The sequence below is a fragment of the Aspergillus welwitschiae genome (genome assembly GCF_003344945.1).
Source record: "Aspergillus welwitschiae strain CBS 139.54b unplaced genomic scaffold BDQ94scaffold_58, whole genome shotgun sequence".
NCBI lineage: Eukaryota > Fungi > Ascomycota > Eurotiomycetes > Eurotiales > Aspergillaceae > Aspergillus > Aspergillus welwitschiae.
In genome coordinates this window covers 71,003-88,507 of record NW_020798752.1, presented here as the reverse complement: position 1 = coordinate 88,507, position 17,505 = coordinate 71,003, and the positions used below count along the sequence as shown (strand labels likewise).

The window sequence follows — 17,505 nt, the reverse complement described above, 5'->3', positions numbered from 1 at the left end:
TTCACATTCGACTCTTTTTCACTTGTGAGTGTAAGTTTCGGGCAGGATATCTGATATCTTCGTGGGTGTTATCAGATTGATAGGGGTTATCATCATAATCTATCACTCTAGAACTATAACATTCTATCACAGCCCGAGGAAGTAATAAAGTACACTCCTTCTGGGGAATACATAAGCAACAAAGTGAGTGAGTGAGTGAGACAAACACTCAGCTGAACCCGTACCATCCGGACTGGCGATCGCCGAGCAAATCAAAGCCTCCAACAAACCCAGTAAACTTTTTCACGAACCGAGTCGCACTTGTCACTCGCAGCCATGATTGGTGTCGATGGGGCTGTTTATCTGATCCGTCGTGGGTTATCAGATCGGGCCAGTGGGATATTTTTATTTCGCTTATTTTCTTTGGCATTTGCTGGCAGATACTTTGCTAGTCAGTCTAGGGGTTTAAGGGATCGGCTCCCCCGCCGTTCGTTCATTTCTTGACTTAGTTCACTTGTCTGCTTTGCACCGCGTCTCGTGCGGGAAGTGGAAAATTATCTCTTTTTGGGTGTCTTGTTGGTTAGATACAAATACGTCTGACTGTGTCTGTGTCTGATGGTTTCTGGGCATCCCTGGATTTGATTTCCATCCCTTCTTTCCTTCTATTCTGCGTGGCGATTGGGCTTACTAGGGGTCATATACGACTCTTAATCTTAAGAAGCATAAGGCTTCTTCTTCCTCTTCTTCGTAACCATGCGCTTCACCAAGGAGGAAAAGACGACCACTGAGACCAACCAGGAGGTCTCTTATTCCGACGAGTCCCAAAGCAAAGAAGTCACCTCTGGCCATGGCGATGGCATCTTTTCCAGCTCAGACCAGTCGCAACTGAGTCTGGAAGCGCAAAACGAAAAAGAAGTGGAAACTCACCCTGACGAGGTCACCAAGGATGCCCAGCTAGGTGTGCAGAAAGCTGAAGCGGCGGCCCTAGTCTGGAGCAAGCAGGCCGTATATGCTACTTATGCTTGGTATCTACCTACCTTTCCTTTTCATTCCCGTACACCGCTGTACAATCTATCTAACAGCCTAGGATCTGGGTGTGCTTCTTCCTTCTGGCCCTCAACAACTCCATCAGCGGCACCGTCATCAACCGCGCCTACGCCGACTTCAAAGCCGCCCCCCAAGTCAGCACAGCCAGCATTCTCTACAGCATCATCGGTGGCGTGTTGAAGCTGCCGATCGCGAAGACGTTGAACATCTGGGGCCGTGCCGAGGGTCTAGTCGTGTGGGTGGTCATCTACACCATTGGATTGATTGTGCTGGCCGCGTGCGACGGACCGAATTCCTATGCCGCGGGCTATGTCCTCTTCTATGTGGGCTATTCGGGTATTTATCTCGTGCTGGACGTTTATATTGCCGACACCTCGGGCTTGCAGAACCGGGCGTTTACGTTTGCGTTTGCTAGCACCCCGTTCATCTGCACGGCGTTTACGGGGCCATTGGCGGGTGAGTCGTTCCTCAAGGTGGCGACGTGGCGCTGGGCGTATGGGGTGTTTGCTATCGTTATGCCGGTGGTGTTTGCGCCGTTGGTGGTGCTGTTGAAGTATTATCAGCGCAAGGCGGAGAGTATGGGGTTGCTGAAGAAGGAGGAGAGTGGAAGGACGACGATGCAGTCAATTGTTCACTATATTCATGAGTTTGATTGTACGTCGTGCCCTAATTCCCTTCCATTTGCTTTTATGCTAACGAACCAGTAATCGGCGCCTGTCTGCTCATGGCCGCATGGGTCCTGCTCCTTCTTCCCTTCAGTCTGCAACAGTACGGACGCGCGCAATACAAGAGCGCCAAATTCATCGCCATGGTCGTCATTGGCTTCATCTTGCTGTTTGTCTTTGCCGCGTGGGAGAAATGGTTCACGCGGAAGCACTTTGTGCGGTACGAGCTGCTGCGACAGCGCACTGTGCTGGGAGCGTGCATCATGTCCGCGGTGTCCTATTTCAGCTTCTACTGCTGGGACCTGTACTTCTATGACTTTTGCATCGTGGTGTTCAATCTCAGCGTGTCAATGACCGGCTACATGACGCAGATCTACAACGTGGGATCATGTTTCTGGGGCGTGGTCTTTGGCATTTGGATCCGCTACACCAAACACTTCAAGTACACTTGCTTGTGCTTCGGCCTGCCGCTGCTCTGTCTGGGCGCGGGTCTGATGATCCACTTCCGCGGCGAAGCCAGCAACGACATCAACTACGTGATCATGTCGCAGATCTTCATTGCCTTTGGCGGCGGCACGATCGTCATTGGTGATGATATGGCGGTGATGGCTGCTGCGGATCGCGAAGGTGTGCCTATGATGCTGTCGCTGTTGGGGCTGTTTTCGAGTCTGGGCGGCGCTATTGGGTATGCTGTTGCTGCGGCGGTGTATACCAATATCTTTCCGCAGGCGTTGGAGAATCGTCTTCCTGCGGATTTGAAGGCGAATGCGACGGATATCTATCTGGGTGGGTATACTGCACAGATGGAGTATCCAGTGGGATCACCGACCAGGAATGCGGTGGATTATGCTTGGGGAAGAAGTCAGATGTATGGGTCTGTTGCTGGGACGGCGATTCTGGTGCTGGGATTCCCGGCGATTGCGGTTTGGAAGAATTATCGGGTTGATAGGAAGCAGAACAAGGGTACGATGATTTAGTGGTGCTGATATATCTGTGGGTGGGTATTTGTGAGAGGAATTTTGGGTGTTTTACTTTCCTACAATTTCATTATTTTAACTTCAATAATATCCTGTATTAATACTCAAGGTTCAATCCTTTATCCTCTGTCTGCATCTATCCCTGCGATCCCTGCATAACCCCGCTTGAAGTGCCTTATCCTTGAATGTCTCCCTGCATTGTTGTCTCTCCCCTCTGTCGATCTCCCCTCTCCACGATGTCTCTCTTCTGTTCCCCATATCTGGTGTCAACTCATTCCCTCCAGGGAAGAATTAACACCAGACAACACCATCACCATCACCATCCACCCCCACCATGCGCCCCCTCCTCCAGCCCTACCTTCTCCTCCATATCCTCCCTCTCCTCCCTCTCATCCCACTCACCCACAGCACCGACCCCAACACCGACATCCTCACCCACATCGACCCCCTCATCGGCACCACCAACGGCGGCAATGTCTTCGCCGGTGCGACCCTCCCTTACGGCATGGCCAAAGCCGTCGCCGACGTGGACGGCCAAAACACCGCCGGCTTCTCCCCGGACAACAGCAACATCACCGGCTTCTCCGCCCTGCACGACTCCGGCACCGGGGGGAATCCCTCCCTCGGCAACTTCCCTTTATTCCCTCAATACTGCGCCGACGATCTCCTCGACAACTGTCCCTTTCCCAAGTCCGCCCGTGCCATCCACTACCAGAATGACTCGGTCGTTGCGCGACCTGGGTACTTTGCCATAACTCTGACGAATGGTATACATGCTGAAATGACTACCACGCAGCATGCGGCGCTGTTTCAGTTCCAGTTTCCCGATACAGGGCAGGAGAAGTTGAGTCCAATGGTGTTGTTGGATTTGACAGATTTGTGGGAGAGTAGGCAGAATGCGTCGATTAGTGTGGATGAGCACACGGGGCAGATGAAGGGGAATGGGACATTTCTGCCGAGTTTTGGGGCTGGGGAGTATGTCTCGTATGTATGTGCGGATTTTGCGGGGGCGAGGGTGAGAGATACCGGGGTTTGGGTGAATGATGCGGGTGGAGTGGAGAGGAAGGAGTTGTTTGTTACCAGGGGGTTTAATAATTTTTATCTTCAGGCGGGTGGGTTCGTGAGGTTTGAGAGGCCTGACAATGGGACGGTGAGTGTGAGGGTTGGGGTGAGTTATATTAGTACGGAGAAGGCGTGTGAGAATGCAAGAATAGAGATTCCTAGTCCGTTGGAGGACTTTGATGCTATACGAGCAGCTGCGGAGGATGCGTGGAGGGAGAAATTGAGCCCTGTTTCGATGAAGCCGGGGAATGCGAGTGCTGCGCTGCAGACCATGTTCTGGACGGGCATTTATAGGACTATGCTGGATCCGCAGGATTTGACGGGGGAGAATCCCCTCTGGGAGAGCGATGAGCCTTACTTTGATTCCTTCTATTGGTAATACCTACCCAAAGCATCTCTCTGCGAGGCAACATACTGATGTCTCCAGTATCTGGGACGCCTTCCGGGCCCAACACCCCCTTCTCACCATCATCGACCCCCACACCCAATCCCGCATCATCCGCAGTCTCCTCGACACCTATCGCCACGAAGGCTGGCTCCCGGACTGCCGCATGAGTCTCTGCAAGGGCTGGACCCAGGGCGGCTCCAATGCAGACGTGGTCCTCGCCGACGCCTTCGTCAAGAACCTAACAGGCATCGACTGGGATCTCGCCTACGAGGCAATGGTCAACGACGCCGAGAACGAGCCCCTGGAATGGTCCTACCAGGGCCGAGGGGGGCTCCAGAGCTGGAAGAACCTGAACTACATCCCCTACCACGACTTCGACTACCTAGGTTTCGGCACTAACTCGCGCAGCATCTCCCGGACCCTGGAATACGCATACAACGACTTTTGCGTGGCGACTGTTGCCCGCGGACTAAACAAAACAGACGATTACTTGAAATATCTTACTCGATCGACAAACTGGAAGAATCTATTTAAACCTGACCAACGCTCCTTCTTCCCCAATGGCTCGGATACAGGGTTCGTAGGGTTCTTCCAACCCAAATATCGCAATGGGACATGGGCGCATCAGGATCCCATGGATTGTAGTCCGCTTGCCACTGGTGCAACATGGTGCTCGTTGACGAGTAATCCCTCGGAGACATTTGAGTCGAGTATTTGGGAATATCAATTGTATTCCCCCTACCCCATTACCCTTTACCCATTACCCATACTTCTACTTCATCACTGACCAAAGAACTATTGATAAATAACAGTTACGTCCCCCACGACCTCCCCACCCTAATAACCCACTACCTCTCCGGTCCCCAAGCATTCACATCCCGCCTGACCACCTTCCACTCCACAGCTCTAGCAGACTACAGCAACGAGCCTGTCTTCCTAACCGTCTACCAATACCACTACGCCTCGCGACCCGCCCTCTCCTCGCGACTCATCCACAGCTTAATCCCTTCGCAATTCAATGCCTCCCGCTCCGGGATCCCGGGAAACGATGATTCGGGGGCAATGGCGGCGTTCACGGTGTTTGGCCTCATGGGCCTGTTTCCGAATCCCGGTCAGAATGTGTATTTGATTTCGGCGCCGTTTGTGGAGGAGGTCAGCGTGAAGAATGCCCTTATGGGGAGAGAGGCGGTGGTGAGGGTGAAGAATGATGCGGGGGTTGGGGTGGGTGGGACCGTGGTGAGGAAAGCGTGGTTGGATGGGGAGGTGTATGCGAAGAGTTGGATTGGGCATGAGTTCTTTGTGAAGGGGGGAGTGTTGGAGGTTGAGCTGGGGGATGAAGAGGAGGAAAGTGAGTGGGGGATGGGGGTGGGAGAGGGGCCGCCGAGTTGGGGGGGAGGGATGGAGTTGTAGTCTAGTAGTACTGTTAGTAGTGGTAGAGATGAGACGAGGATTGTGAGGATGAGATGCGTTGTTTGTTGAATGGTGGGTTTGGAGCTTGGAAACGATAGATAGAGATGGTGATGTTGATGTTGATGTTGTATATGATGTTGTGTGTACAGGAGAGTAAAGTAACCGCTCCGTTTTCATGAAGCGAATGTACTGGTCTAGTGGTATTCAAAGACGTGGTGAAACTGTAGACGAAATCCAAAAAAGACGAACACAAGAAAAAGAATTATAGAAAGATGAATTGACGATGAATTTATGAAAGAAGATTCGTATAACTGTAATAGCTTTATCATGCCAGGATGTATAGTAGTTACTGAACAGCATCAAGTTTTCAAGAGCGTGGTAGTAGTAGTAGTAGTAGTAGTAGTAGTAGTAGTAGTAGTAGTAGTAGTAGTAGTATATCTTGTATCTGATCTGTCTATGTAGCTAAGCAACATCAACTATACATAAAGCCTCCCCTTCGTCGGCATCGTAACATCAAACGAGGTGAACGTGCAATGACCATAGTCTGCTCCCTCACCACCTGCACCTACATTAATATCTTCAGTCATGGACTCCATTCCCAAATCAGAATGCAAATCTATCGGGACAAAAAAGGGACCTGTCCAATCGACCTCGCCCCACGCAACAGCCTTAAGCCCCGCATTATCATCACCAGGCGGGGGATGACAAGCAGCACTAATAGCAGCGCTACAATGCGCCGCAATCGGCATGCGGGTCCGGAACTTCCTCATCCCCAGCGCTAGTAGTGAGAAAAACGACACGCCCTCCAGGATAATAATACAAAAAACGGCGATAGGAGAGAAGCCGCATCCTCTGATAGAGCTGGTCGTGTCCTCATGGCCGAAGACATCATACGCAGTTATGTTGACGTAGAAGAAGCTTTCAGAGAGGAGCCAGTGCAGGGTAACAGAGATGATGAAAAGAGGGATGCTGTAGCGGTAAGGCAGGGCGAGGTAGTAAGTTGAGCGTTGTTGGCCGCGGGGCCAGGAGACGCGGAGGGGTTTGCGCTCGGAGGCGTAGTCGTTGTATTCGGCTGTGACAAGCATGCAGGAGAGGAGGCTGTTGGTGGTGAAGTAGATGATTGAGAAGACTAGTTGGGGGGTGTTGCTTAGGAGGACGAGGACGATCATGTTGACTTCTTGAAAGCCGAGATAGGTTTCGGAGTTGGCGGAGCCGAATCCCAGGTTCCATTGCTTTGAGAGGGACCAGCCGTCTCCGTCGATGATCATGAAGAAGTAGATGAAGTAGGAGATGAGGAAGCAGAGGGTGAACCTGCGTGGATGGGTTAGTTAAATGAGGATATCCTGAGGCATGGGGTACTAACATGCTTATTACAGTCGCCCAGCGGCACAGGCTGGCTGCTCGAAACCATCGTTTTCGACGTGGTAGCGTTCTCGGGGAGGAGGTTTCTGAAGAATCCTCCCGCTCTAAGATACGACGGTTTTCAATGGGTATGTCTTCTGTCAGATTCTTTGAATCACGGCGAATCCTCTTTCGTATGGACTCCTTCCACCGGGGCACTGGCTCCCATCGATGCGGCCCTCGAGCCATATCAGCCCGGGACATCAGACAGCGGCCTTTAGTTGTGGGATCTGGCAGGACTAAGAAGGAGGATATGGCATCTCCTACTCGCAAGAAGATCTCAGAGCGGTCCGTTTTGGCAGTTAGGTACATGCAGACTACCTTGGTGAGGTTGAACAGAATCACGGCCAGCGCAATTGACGGGCTGAAGAGGAGCCGACACCGCTGGGTCATGGTTTTGCTCATACAGTAGGAGATAGGGAATTCCGGAAGGGTGCCAGGAACATTGATGCTTCGTGATTCCTATTCAATTCCCTCGGCTGTCCACTGCCCTTCATCAATTGACTTCCCGGCTTTGCTTTTCCCCACAATCTTGACGTACTCATATACTGATGAGACGCCCCATATGGTCCCTTGAAGACTGCTTGCGTTGCCAAAGTACTTTCGCTCAGCCACTAAAATCAGGGTCCCGAGATGCGTGTCGTATTTTACATCATACTTCTTCAAGCACTTAGCGTTACTCAAGTTCTGAAAGGTACCGTTGAAGAGTTCAGTCTGAATCAGCTCCGGCGTGCTGCCTATGGCTTGTACGGAGGCGCTTGTTTCTCCCCCGCCGACCAGGAACTCAGTTGGTGTTAAATCATCAGGGATGAGAATCATGCCATAATCGAGCGTAGAGGTGGATGAGAAAACAACCGAGTTATATCTTGTACGCAGGTTAGTGGTGACATAGCTAGGAGTCTCTGCTACTGACATCATATGAATGGGGACTGAGCTGAGGAGCAAAACCAGCCAAAGGAGTCTCCGCTTGATACTCATGACACGAAAGTTCCGAAAGCTCATGACACCAATATCCAGCCAACGGCGCTTTTTATGAGCGTTGTCGACATCCGTGCGGGATGGCCCGGACACGCATTGCATGGCATAGTTGCTGGCCTCGAGTAGGGTAGTGGACAAGAGATTGATGACAATATGTATGCCCGTTCCCCATCTACTTGACAAAGTGCAATTGCCGTTGTACATTTCAGTTGTAAGAAAACTATGCGAGTTGGCGCTTTGAGAGTAGCTCATGCCAATGGCAATGAGCGCCAGCAGGATATTCAAGGTCGCGATGCCTCCGGTGGCCCAGGTACCGAGTAGGACACCATGGATCCATTCCTCGTCGGGGTGTGCAGCAAGCGATGGATTTCGAGAAGACAGGAGTGTCGCATATTTCGCACGGACTGGCCATTTCCAGGATTGCTGGGATGACTCGGGATCATTGTTTGCTGTCTCGTCGCGTCTGCTCCATAACGAATTGATCCTAATATCGAGCCAGGAAATAACAAGAGCACAAATCAGGTCGCTCGTTCATTTTTTGGGCACTTTAGTCACGCTCTATTTTCTCTTAATGTATTTAAGCACTATGTATTTAGTTTATTATATTTTTTTTTTTCTTTCCCTTGACCTTTTTCAAGCAAGCGCCTCTGGCCTAGATTATGGTGCAGATTGACCAAGCCCACATAGTGCTAGTATTGGTCGGCCCGGCGTCTCGATTGGTGCTGCAGCCTGAAGACGCGTATACCAGGAGCTAGAAACGTATTTAGCATATTAACTAGCTGGGTTATGGCTGTGGGTATCACAGCAGTTCTTGCTCGACGGGGCTGAAGTGGGTCGATTGGCGAGCGCTAGACAGTTCCTGAACATGTCCGAATACTCTGGCCAGATATTCAACATATTTGTCGCCGGCTGTTTGTTTGGTTTTTTTCATCGCATGTACGGGATGTTCCTAAAGTTAGTATATCATATCCACTGTAATAGTGCTGTTAAAAGGAGTACTCTGAGTTTCCGCCTTGGTTTGGGGTGAGTCAACGGAGTGGACATGAATAATTATATTAACATTAGCGATAACACTGAAACCCACCCGGACTGGGGCACCTATATGCCAAATTAGAAATTATTAGAGGCGCTTAGGGCCATGCAGGAACAGTCAAGGGTCAACAAGAGAACTGTGTGCAGTTGAAATCAAGAAGTGAGCTTGAAGTGATTGGTAAGTAATAGGACCACTGCTTCATTGATTTACGTTGTAGGATGTTCAAGTACCTTTGGAACATTTCATTCAGTTGGTAGTGTCCGCCTTAGTGCCTTGCTTTTCAAGTTGACCGTATTCAGACTGTTACCTGTATATGTTATATTATTCCAGTTTGAATGACCGCCGACGCGAAATCCACTCGCTAGGAATATAACGTCAAAGTACTATACGTATCGACTTGTTCGATGTAAAGATCCATGTGGAATGGTTGAACATATATTCTGCTTGGCTGCTAAAGTTAACCATCTATGTGGCTAGAAATTCTGTTTGAGGGCTATCGTCAGGCGCCTGTGTTATCTACATTATCCATGTTGCGGGTATTGAGGACAGCTGAGTGTGAGTATTCGTCTGAGCGACCGGTGACCAGTCGCGACGTTGCATCATATCAACAGGTGGAATGGTTGCGGCGACCCCCGCCTGCGATGGATGAAGCCATAGCGATTCGGTGTGAAAGTGTGGCTCGCTACTTCGGCCATGTGGGAACGTAGTAAAAGTGACGGAGTAAATAGGGTGGTCCGCCGTCGTGGCGGGGGTAGGGGTGATGGTGAAACTATAGATTCGGACGTGATCTGGGGGAAGCATGTCATCGCCCATCATACTCTCCTCAAGTTCCATGATCCGGCTGCAGACGGTGTGGTAGTTCGGGGTATAAAAGAACAGCTCTTGCTTCGGAAGTCGTTGTAGCAGATCCAGGGCCCGACGGCGAAGGTCCGGCCAGCGGCACTTCCAGGCGACGGCCTGCAACGGATACAACAACTGTACGTCAAGGCTCATCGTTTTCGATACATCATCCGGGTAGTGTTCCGAGTCATTGAGCAGACGTTCGGCTATCAAGACGATATCCTCGTAGGCAGCGCGAAAGTCATCCCAGCCGCATTCATTGGCCACACGGTACCGACCGAGTCCTAGACGGAGGCAATACCAGAGCGTGCGAGTAGCATCGATCTCATTATCCATGGCTGGTCCACATGCCGACTGCTTCCGTTGCACTAGCAATTCAAAGCTTGCCATCCATCGCTGGGCGGCATGTTCGAAAGTATCGAGCCATCGCAGAACGGGCGAGTACGGGAGGTCCGTCAGTCTGGCCAGATCTTGCCAGTCGCGAAAAGTCCCGATGTGGTAAAGCATCAAGTCAAGGAGGGCGGTGCGTGCCTGATGAAACGTTTGGAACCGCCAATTGACTAAGAGCTTGCCTTGAGCATCCACGGGATTGACAAGCACTTTTTCTCGTGGCGCACTTGTGAGGTGTTTGAGACCTGATCGTTCGTACGTATTCAGAGAAAATGAGTTCAATATTGGAGCCAATTCAGCATCTACCCAATGTGTCCGAGAACTCTTCGTGTGGTGGAATCGCCCTCGATGTTCCCGCCAGGACCGCACCAGGTTAAGCCCGCTTCTGGTATGTGATGCAGCCACGGCAGCATTTCCTCGGAGGAACTCAAGGGCTGCGAACAGAATGCTGGCTGCTATGACTAGGGGTACAACGTCCATTCCTGATGAAAACTTATCAATGGTGGTACGGATGGCCCGGTTGTAAAGATGTAGCGCCAAGTCGGACCGGTGAGACAGCAAGTGATGTGCCATTCCCGGAGTTGTGGACGTCCCCTCTACTTCATAGAGAAAGCCAATCGCAGCAATCGCTTGGCGAATCGGGGGTTCGGTCAGACTGAGCTGTAGAATCGTGCGGGTCCAGAACGAAGCATTGAAGTAACCAGCCAGGTGCGCTGCAGACTTGCGAAAGAAGAACTCGAGGGCTCGGGACTCGGCTGGACTGACAAATGCAGTAACTTGTGCCAGCTGTTTGGTGATGCGTATGGAATAAGGCATGGGCATATAACCATCACATCTCCGGTCTGTACTGGTACATCTATCCGGGTGGTCAGTGTGGGGGTTCTTCACGACGGAAGCATCAGGATCTCCCAATGTTTGCATACCGAAAACAAGCCGGCTTCCGCTCATCACATTTGACGCGACGAATTCTGCCGTAGCCGCAAGATTAGGAGTAAGTGAGTTGAGCCGGGGGAGCAGGTAGGACACAGGGCTTCCTCGCTCACCGACATGTAATGCAACCCCTCCGCGATCTGGTAGTCCCCACCCGCAGTCGCTGGTTCGGGGAGGGGGTCTCCGCATTCATTCTTGTTTGTAGAGCTGCGGATTGTGGATTGTCAACCCAATCAGGACCACAGGCACCATGCAACGCTTGAGATTTTATCTTGACTGATTTGTGTTCTGTAAAGCTCATCCTGCTCCGTGGCCCCCATCCACCGTTGTCACGTGGCATTGACAGGGATCTGGCCGCATTTCGGACTGAATTGGCTGCTAGTAGCCCGTAGTGGGAGACCGCGCAGCTGGCGAGCCCCACTAGTTGTGCAGCATGAGGATATGCCCAAGAAGAAAATATGATAAGAATGCTTTGCGACTAGGGATGAAAGACCATCTTGCAGGCAGGGATGCTTTAGAGATGTAGAGCAGCAGGTGGTACCAACTCGATGGAGACTAAAGTATATCACACACGAGTTGTCTAATGGAACCCCATGCGATGCGCGAGCAGGACAGATGAAAGAGGGAGTTTGTTAATCACAGATACAGTGAAGACTGTGAGTGCCAGATACTACATCCTATACGGTGGCGTAGGACGGTCAAGCCCGGACGACTCTCTTCCTCCCCTCGTGGAGCCATTCGGGGTCCTGAGTGGGGAGGATAATGAAGAATTGCTGCTGCCTCGGACTGTATAGGAAGTGAATTAAGAATTCTCGAGCCTACCCGGCAAGTTCAGTAACAGGCTTCTCGGTCAATCGTGAAACAGGCATCCACGCGGATAGAAGGAGACCAAAAAGCATTGCAAATGAATGGTCCTTGTGGACCAGTCCCTCTAAGAATAACATACTTTTGTACAAATAAGTTCCCACAGGATCCGCCCATGTCAGGTACATAGCTGAGTCAGCAAGCCACCACCAATCAGCAGTCTTGTTAGATAAGCTGACACCGGCAGAACCTGCCACAAGGGCCTCAGGCCCGGCACCAGCTTCCATTCCCTAAACGGCGAGTCCCGATCCCGATGGATGGTGGATGGAGATTCGGGTTACCCGCAGCTCATGTTTCTCTTATTTCCATCGTTCCATCTCCAACAGCCATTTCCCATTCTATTCCTATCATTTAGGCTTGGTCTGTCCGCTGCATCGATCCTCTTGCCATCGGACTGTGTGCTGTGGTCAATCTGGATATTCTCGCCCTACGCACTACTAGTACTGCTTAACCCGTTCTTCACAACAAGAAACTACTGGTACTATCGTCGCGCAGCTTCCACCTTAACCGAGACTAGATAAGTTTCGCCCTTGACGAGCTACGTCATTCCCCTTCCGTGCCTGGCACTCTTCCGAATGCCCTCCCGCCGCAGTCATACCAAGTCCCGGAAGGGTTGTCTCCAATGTAAGAAACGGCATGTGAAGGTCTGACTTCCTTTATTTTCTCCCGGTTGTCTTCTCTCAATCTGGTTCGCTACCTCTTCCCACTCTCCGGGATCGGTGGTCCCTATGCCGTCGCAGTCGTCGGTATAAATACATTATACATGCTGTTTTCCTCCAGCAGTATCATGCGTGCTATCGGTTTCATGCTGACTCACGGAGTAGTGCGACGAAGAGACACCACGATGTGGCTTGTGCAAGAAAAGAAGACTTGATTGCACATACCCTCCGTCTAGTGAAGCGGATAGCCAGCATGCATCCACACCCCAAGATATGCCTGATGTGTTTCCTGGTCCCGAAGGAGAACCGCAATCGGATAGGATGCTTGAGATGAAACTCTTCCACCACTATCTAACAGAGACATACATCACACTCTGTCAAGGGCGTCTAGATGCTCACCACTTTCAAGTGGTTGTCCCACGGATCGCGGTCTCTCATGCCTTCTTGCTAGACAGTCTACTAGCAATGTCTGCTCTTCATCTAGCGTACCTGAACACTCATGATAACCGTTCATGGCTCGGGATTGCCCTTAAATACCAGAACAGAGCCTGTTCAGCATTCACCCGTGTACTCGCGGAAATGACACCCGAGAACTGCGCACCAGCATTCCTGTGCTCCATCTTCATTATGCTCTGCGCAACGGCCTACCCGTGTGTCACCCAGGACAAGCATACATTCGAGCCTTTGTCCCATGTCTTGGAGATCCGGCAGCTCATAGCGGGATGTGCATTTCTTTTTGAACAGCTTAGCGGCATGGAATATCGGGGTGACCTCCAAGGGTGGCTGAAGTACAAGGATGACGAGATCGATCAAGATGGGAATCCCTACCAGTACTTGCTTTCCCTCTTTCTTTCCATGACAGTAGAGTGCTAATGTCTCTCTAGCGTACAGGAATCCCAGATCAAACTACGCAGGTATGTTATCTCAAAACCTCGCGAGAACTCGGCCAACGGATGCTAACATTCACAAGTGCCATTATAGAGTCTTTGCAGCGGGTGCAAGACAAATTTACCAGCCTTGGTGGGCCGAATCAGACAACGTACCAAAACACGTGGGATATTCTTCATGAAGCCATCAAACGATGGCCATTCGGCGGCCCAAACGGTGGCATTATTGCGTGGCCCATAAACATCAGCGAAGACTACATTGCTCTGCTAAAAAGTGGAGACTGGGTGGGCCGGGTGCTATTTCTACACTACGGGGTCGGATTGCACCTTCTCTCCGACAAGTGGTTTGTCCGAGACTGGGGCCGACGTCTTATTGAAACAGTCCTGCAATCGCAGGAAGATATACCCCCAATTTGGACCGAAACCATCACCTGGACAAAGGAGGCTGTGGAGCTTTAAAAGTGAGAGGAGCAACACGGAAAATTGTTGCGCACGAGCTCTGCTATATACGAAAGGAAAGCACAGATAGCGACAATGATCTGGCACTATCATAGTAGTCAAAACTGAAAGCAAAGATGTGAGGTAAGAGTTCTGTCTAGTCCATGGTTGATTACATACCATGACTCGACATTCCGGGGAACCTCAACGGCCTTGGCGGGATGGCTGCACTTCAATTGGAGAGGCCACCGTTCGGCTCATTACGTCGGGCAAGCCGAACCCGGCCAGCGTTATCGCGTGACTTGGGCCCGCGAGTGGCGGCTGACTTCCCGTTGGCGGAACCGCCCTCGATAAGCACGACCCAAGAGTGCGGAGTCCCAGTCACGTCTCTTGATTGCAGGGCGACATCCACAGTCCCTCGCTGCTTATCTCGGCCCAGGACTGTCCCCGATATGGCTGGGGGTGAAGGCTTTCCTTATTTCTTGCTTCCCTGCATTCGTTGGGGCAGGTCCTCTTTCCCCTCTCCTATTTCTTAGGGTAGCGTGTCTGCGAATAGGACGCCCTGACTCTGGCGCACAAGGCTTACAAGGGTCTTCCAACGCTGATCCTCCGCACCCGCTAAGTCCGGCGACGTATCTGCGCTGTCGCTTTGGCCCTACCCATCCCAACTTCGAAAGTCTTTGCGACATGGAGACCTATCAGTCAAGGCAAAGTTCGAGCCAAGATGCGGAGAAACAGGTAATAAAATCGAGTTGCTCTCACCGACCCCTCTTTCGTGCGAGTTTGCGCTATGATTATGATTCTGATCCGCTCTGTTTCTGCAGCCACTTCTTGAAACCTGGGAGACCCCGATCCAGCGATCGCAGTGGACCTTGTTACACGACACGCGACTCAGCACTTCAACTATGTTCCGCCTTGCGAAGTTCACAGTATTATCGACGCTCCTATTAACTATAATAACGATACATCTGCCAAGTGTGCTCACCTCACCTCTTGAATTTGCGACTAGCCGGTTTGACCGAACGAGTGAATTGGAGGAAGGGAAGCGCGGTGCAGTGGCGAGCGAAAGTGCTATCTGCAGTCGCCATGGAACAGATATAATAAACATTGGTGGAAATGCAGCTGACGCGGTGAGTAACGATCTAGCTGATCTGTCGGTCGTGCGTCACCCTGCTGACTCCAATCTCTCAGATGGTTGCAACAATGCTTTGCGTCGGAACTGTTGGTGAGTTGGCCTGTGATAACTGGAGAAGTGCTTGGACCTGATGATAGCCGGGAAGGCATGTACCATAGTGGAATTGGAGGAGGTGGATTCATGCTGGTTAAGACCCCTGAAGGCTCCTTCGAGGCCATCGATTTTCGCGAAACTGCCCCGGCGGCAGCTTTTCAGGATATGTTTGAGAATAACACAGAGGCAGCCGTTAGTGGTGGCCTTGCAAGGTGAGCACCTTCAAGTTGTTGGATGCTGCAATATCTAATATAATTTAAGTGCCGTTCCTGGGGAATTGCGTGGTCTTGGGTATCTCCACAGCAAGTATGGCTCGCTCCCCTGGTCAGCTGTTGTGCAGCCTGCAATTCAAACCGCACGGGAGGGGTGGCCAGTCGGGCAGGACCTGGTCCGCTATATGAAAGCTGCTGTCGGGGACGGCGAAGACTTTCTGTCTCAGGATCCTACCTGGGCGCTCGATTTTGCTCCCAATGGAACCAGGCTCGGTGTTGGTGACACTATCACGCGGAAACGTTATGCGGCCACACTGGAGACCATCGCAAACGAGGGCCCCGATGCCTTCTACTCTGGATCAATCGCGAAGACTATGATAGATGCGGTACAGAAAGCCAACGGTACAATGACGCTTGAGGATTTGGCCAATTACACGGTCGCTATCCGAAACATCTCAGAAATTGACTATCGCGGCTATCGGATTACTAGCACCTCGGCCCCATCAAGTGGTATCGTGGCTATGAACGTTCTCAAAGTTCTGGGTACCTACGATGACCTTTTCAGTCCGGATAATCGGAACCTGAGTACCCATCGAATGGACGAGGCTATACGGTTCGGATATGGATTGGTATGCTTATCCGCTCTATTCAACCGCCAGTCAGCTGAATTGGTGGAGGGAGCGCTAACTTGTAATATAGAGGACTAATTTAGGGGATCCGTTTCTCCTCGATGGCATGGACACGTACCAGGAAATGATGCTAGCGGATTCCACTGTTGAAGAGATCCGGAAGAATATATCCGACCAGCATACCCAGGCCGTGTCTGCCTACGACCCGCAGGGATATGAGAGTCTTGAAACGTGGGTGATTATGGTTGGTACCATAGTATAATCAGGCAACTGACATGTGTAGACCGGGTACCTCACATATTGCAGCCATTGATCACAGTGGACTTGCCATTTCTGCGATCACGACCATTAACCTGCTTTTCGGCTCCAAAGTTATGGTTCCTGAGACTGGTATCATCATGAACAATGAGATGGATGGTATGCCTCATACTTGCTTCTGTTCACCGCAGTCACTGACTTATAGTTGAGACTTCTCTATTCCTAATTCGTCCAATTCCTTTGGCTATATCCCCTCTGAAGCAAACTTTATACGACCCGGGAAACGCCCACTGTCCTCTTGTACCCCAACCATTGTGACCCACCCTAACGGAACAGTGTTCTTCGTAGCCGGCTCGGCAGGAGGTAGTCGGATTATTACTGCCACCGTCCAGAACATTATACACGCCATCGACGAAGGACTTTCAGCGGCAGAAGCCTTGGCCCAGCCGCGCCTTCATGATCAACTGGTCCCGAATCGTGTCACTTTCGAGTACGATTATGACAATGAGACCGTGTCCTTCATGGAGGCAAGAGGTCACAATGTGACCTGGGTTGGTCCAGGGGAGAGCACGGCGCAGGCAATTCGGGTTCTACCGAATGGAACTTTTGACGCTGCAGGGGAGCCTAGACAGGCTGATTCTGGAGGGTTCGCTGTTTGAGGGATCTAGTTCGGAAGATCTGCATATGTGCACTTTGACTATACATATAATATGAGGGTTTTGTGAGCGATACTTTCGGTCTTGGATTTACAGACTCCGATTTGGGTTGCATCGATAGATCAAGTATACTATATAGCATTAGACTTAAGTATTGAAACGAATCATGATGAATTCCGAGGCATGTATGGCACTGGCGGGATAGTAATGGCCTGGTGTAACTGCGGTAGATAGGCACCTATTGATACCCTTCATTCCTTCGTGTCTTCTCACTGGCCGTTGTATTTCGCTGTTCGTTGGCTTCGAACGCACTGGTAATATTATTCGAAGCAAGGAAACGTCCACTCGACTGCCCCGCATTATATCTCGCACATTGTAGCGGTATGAAACTCTTTCTAGCCACATCACTACGTGTGAATACTTGAGGAGAGTAGAGCAGTACTACAACTACAATCCCTGTAACCTACACTCCCATTTCGGTCCTCGAGTCGATCGGTCTGATGCGAGTCTGTAACAGACGCAAGGACCTGACATGGAAGGGGCGGGACACATCAGATGGCGGGCGTGATCTATC

At 51.1% G+C, this 17,505-nt stretch overlaps 5 protein-coding genes across 5 annotated transcripts; 3 read left to right on the top strand and 2 right to left on the bottom strand.

Moving 5' to 3' along the window:
- Positions 1 to 442: 442 nt before the first annotated feature.
- On the top strand, positions 443 to 2,846 carry sit2 (putative siderochrome-iron transporter; the record flags this gene model as incomplete). The annotated part of the gene is made up of 3 exons (XM_026768195.1): positions 443 to 1,004; positions 1,067 to 1,680; positions 1,731 to 2,846. Coding segments are annotated over exons 1-3 (1,819 nt in total), but the record flags the coding sequence as incomplete, so codon positions are not given.
- Positions 2,847 to 3,002: 156 nt separating this feature from the next.
- Positions 3,003 to 5,574, top strand: BDQ94DRAFT_175586 (GH92 family glycosyl hydrolase; the record flags this gene model as incomplete). The annotated part of the gene is made up of 4 exons (XM_026772526.1): positions 3,003 to 4,105; positions 4,158 to 4,847; positions 4,931 to 5,466; positions 5,555 to 5,574. The coding sequence occupies 4 exons, from the start codon at positions 3,003 to 3,005 to the stop codon at positions 5,572 to 5,574; spliced, it is 2,349 nt and encodes a 782-aa protein (XP_026620532.1).
- A 392-nt stretch (positions 5,575 to 5,966) lies between these two features.
- BDQ94DRAFT_184546 (uncharacterized protein) lies at positions 5,967 to 8,442 on the bottom strand (the record flags this gene model as incomplete). Its single annotated transcript, XM_026774671.1, has 4 exons — positions 5,967 to 6,839; positions 6,892 to 7,380; positions 7,417 to 8,391; positions 8,423 to 8,442. The coding sequence occupies 4 exons, from the start codon at positions 8,440 to 8,442 to the stop codon at positions 6,005 to 6,007; spliced, it is 2,319 nt and encodes a 772-aa protein (XP_026620531.1). The 3' UTR covers positions 5,967 to 6,004.
- Positions 8,443 to 8,739: 297 nt separating this feature from the next.
- BDQ94DRAFT_153823 (uncharacterized protein) lies at positions 8,740 to 11,266 on the bottom strand. The gene is made up of 4 exons (XM_026768194.1): positions 11,218 to 11,266; positions 11,094 to 11,138; positions 9,171 to 11,026; positions 8,740 to 9,104 (listed from the first exon to the last, which is right to left on the bottom strand). Exon 3 carries the CDS (start codon positions 10,990 to 10,992, stop codon positions 9,457 to 9,459), a length of 1,536 nt encoding a protein of 511 aa, XP_026620530.1. The 5' UTR covers positions 10,993 to 11,026; positions 11,094 to 11,138; positions 11,218 to 11,266; the 3' UTR covers positions 8,740 to 9,104; positions 9,171 to 9,456.
- A 1,630-nt stretch (positions 11,267 to 12,896) lies between these two features.
- Positions 12,897 to 16,934, top strand: BDQ94DRAFT_163563 (gamma-glutamyltranspeptidase-domain-containing protein; the record flags this gene model as incomplete). Its single annotated transcript, XM_026769769.1, has 11 exons — positions 12,897 to 13,489; positions 13,594 to 13,957; positions 14,065 to 14,066; positions 14,110 to 14,262; positions 14,572 to 14,686; positions 14,773 to 15,160; positions 15,229 to 15,388; positions 15,438 to 16,017; positions 16,088 to 16,248; positions 16,301 to 16,434; positions 16,486 to 16,934. The coding sequence occupies 11 exons, from the start codon at positions 12,897 to 12,899 to the stop codon at positions 16,932 to 16,934; spliced, it is 3,099 nt and encodes a 1,032-aa protein (XP_026620529.1).
- Between the last annotated feature and the right edge of the window lie 571 nt (positions 16,935 to 17,505).

What these genes read in the sequence shown, in the direction of transcription:
- BDQ94DRAFT_153823 (XM_026768194.1), bottom strand. Translation starts at nt 10,992, where the DNA reads ATGCCCATGCCTTATTCCATACGCATCACCAAACAGCTGGCACAAGTT.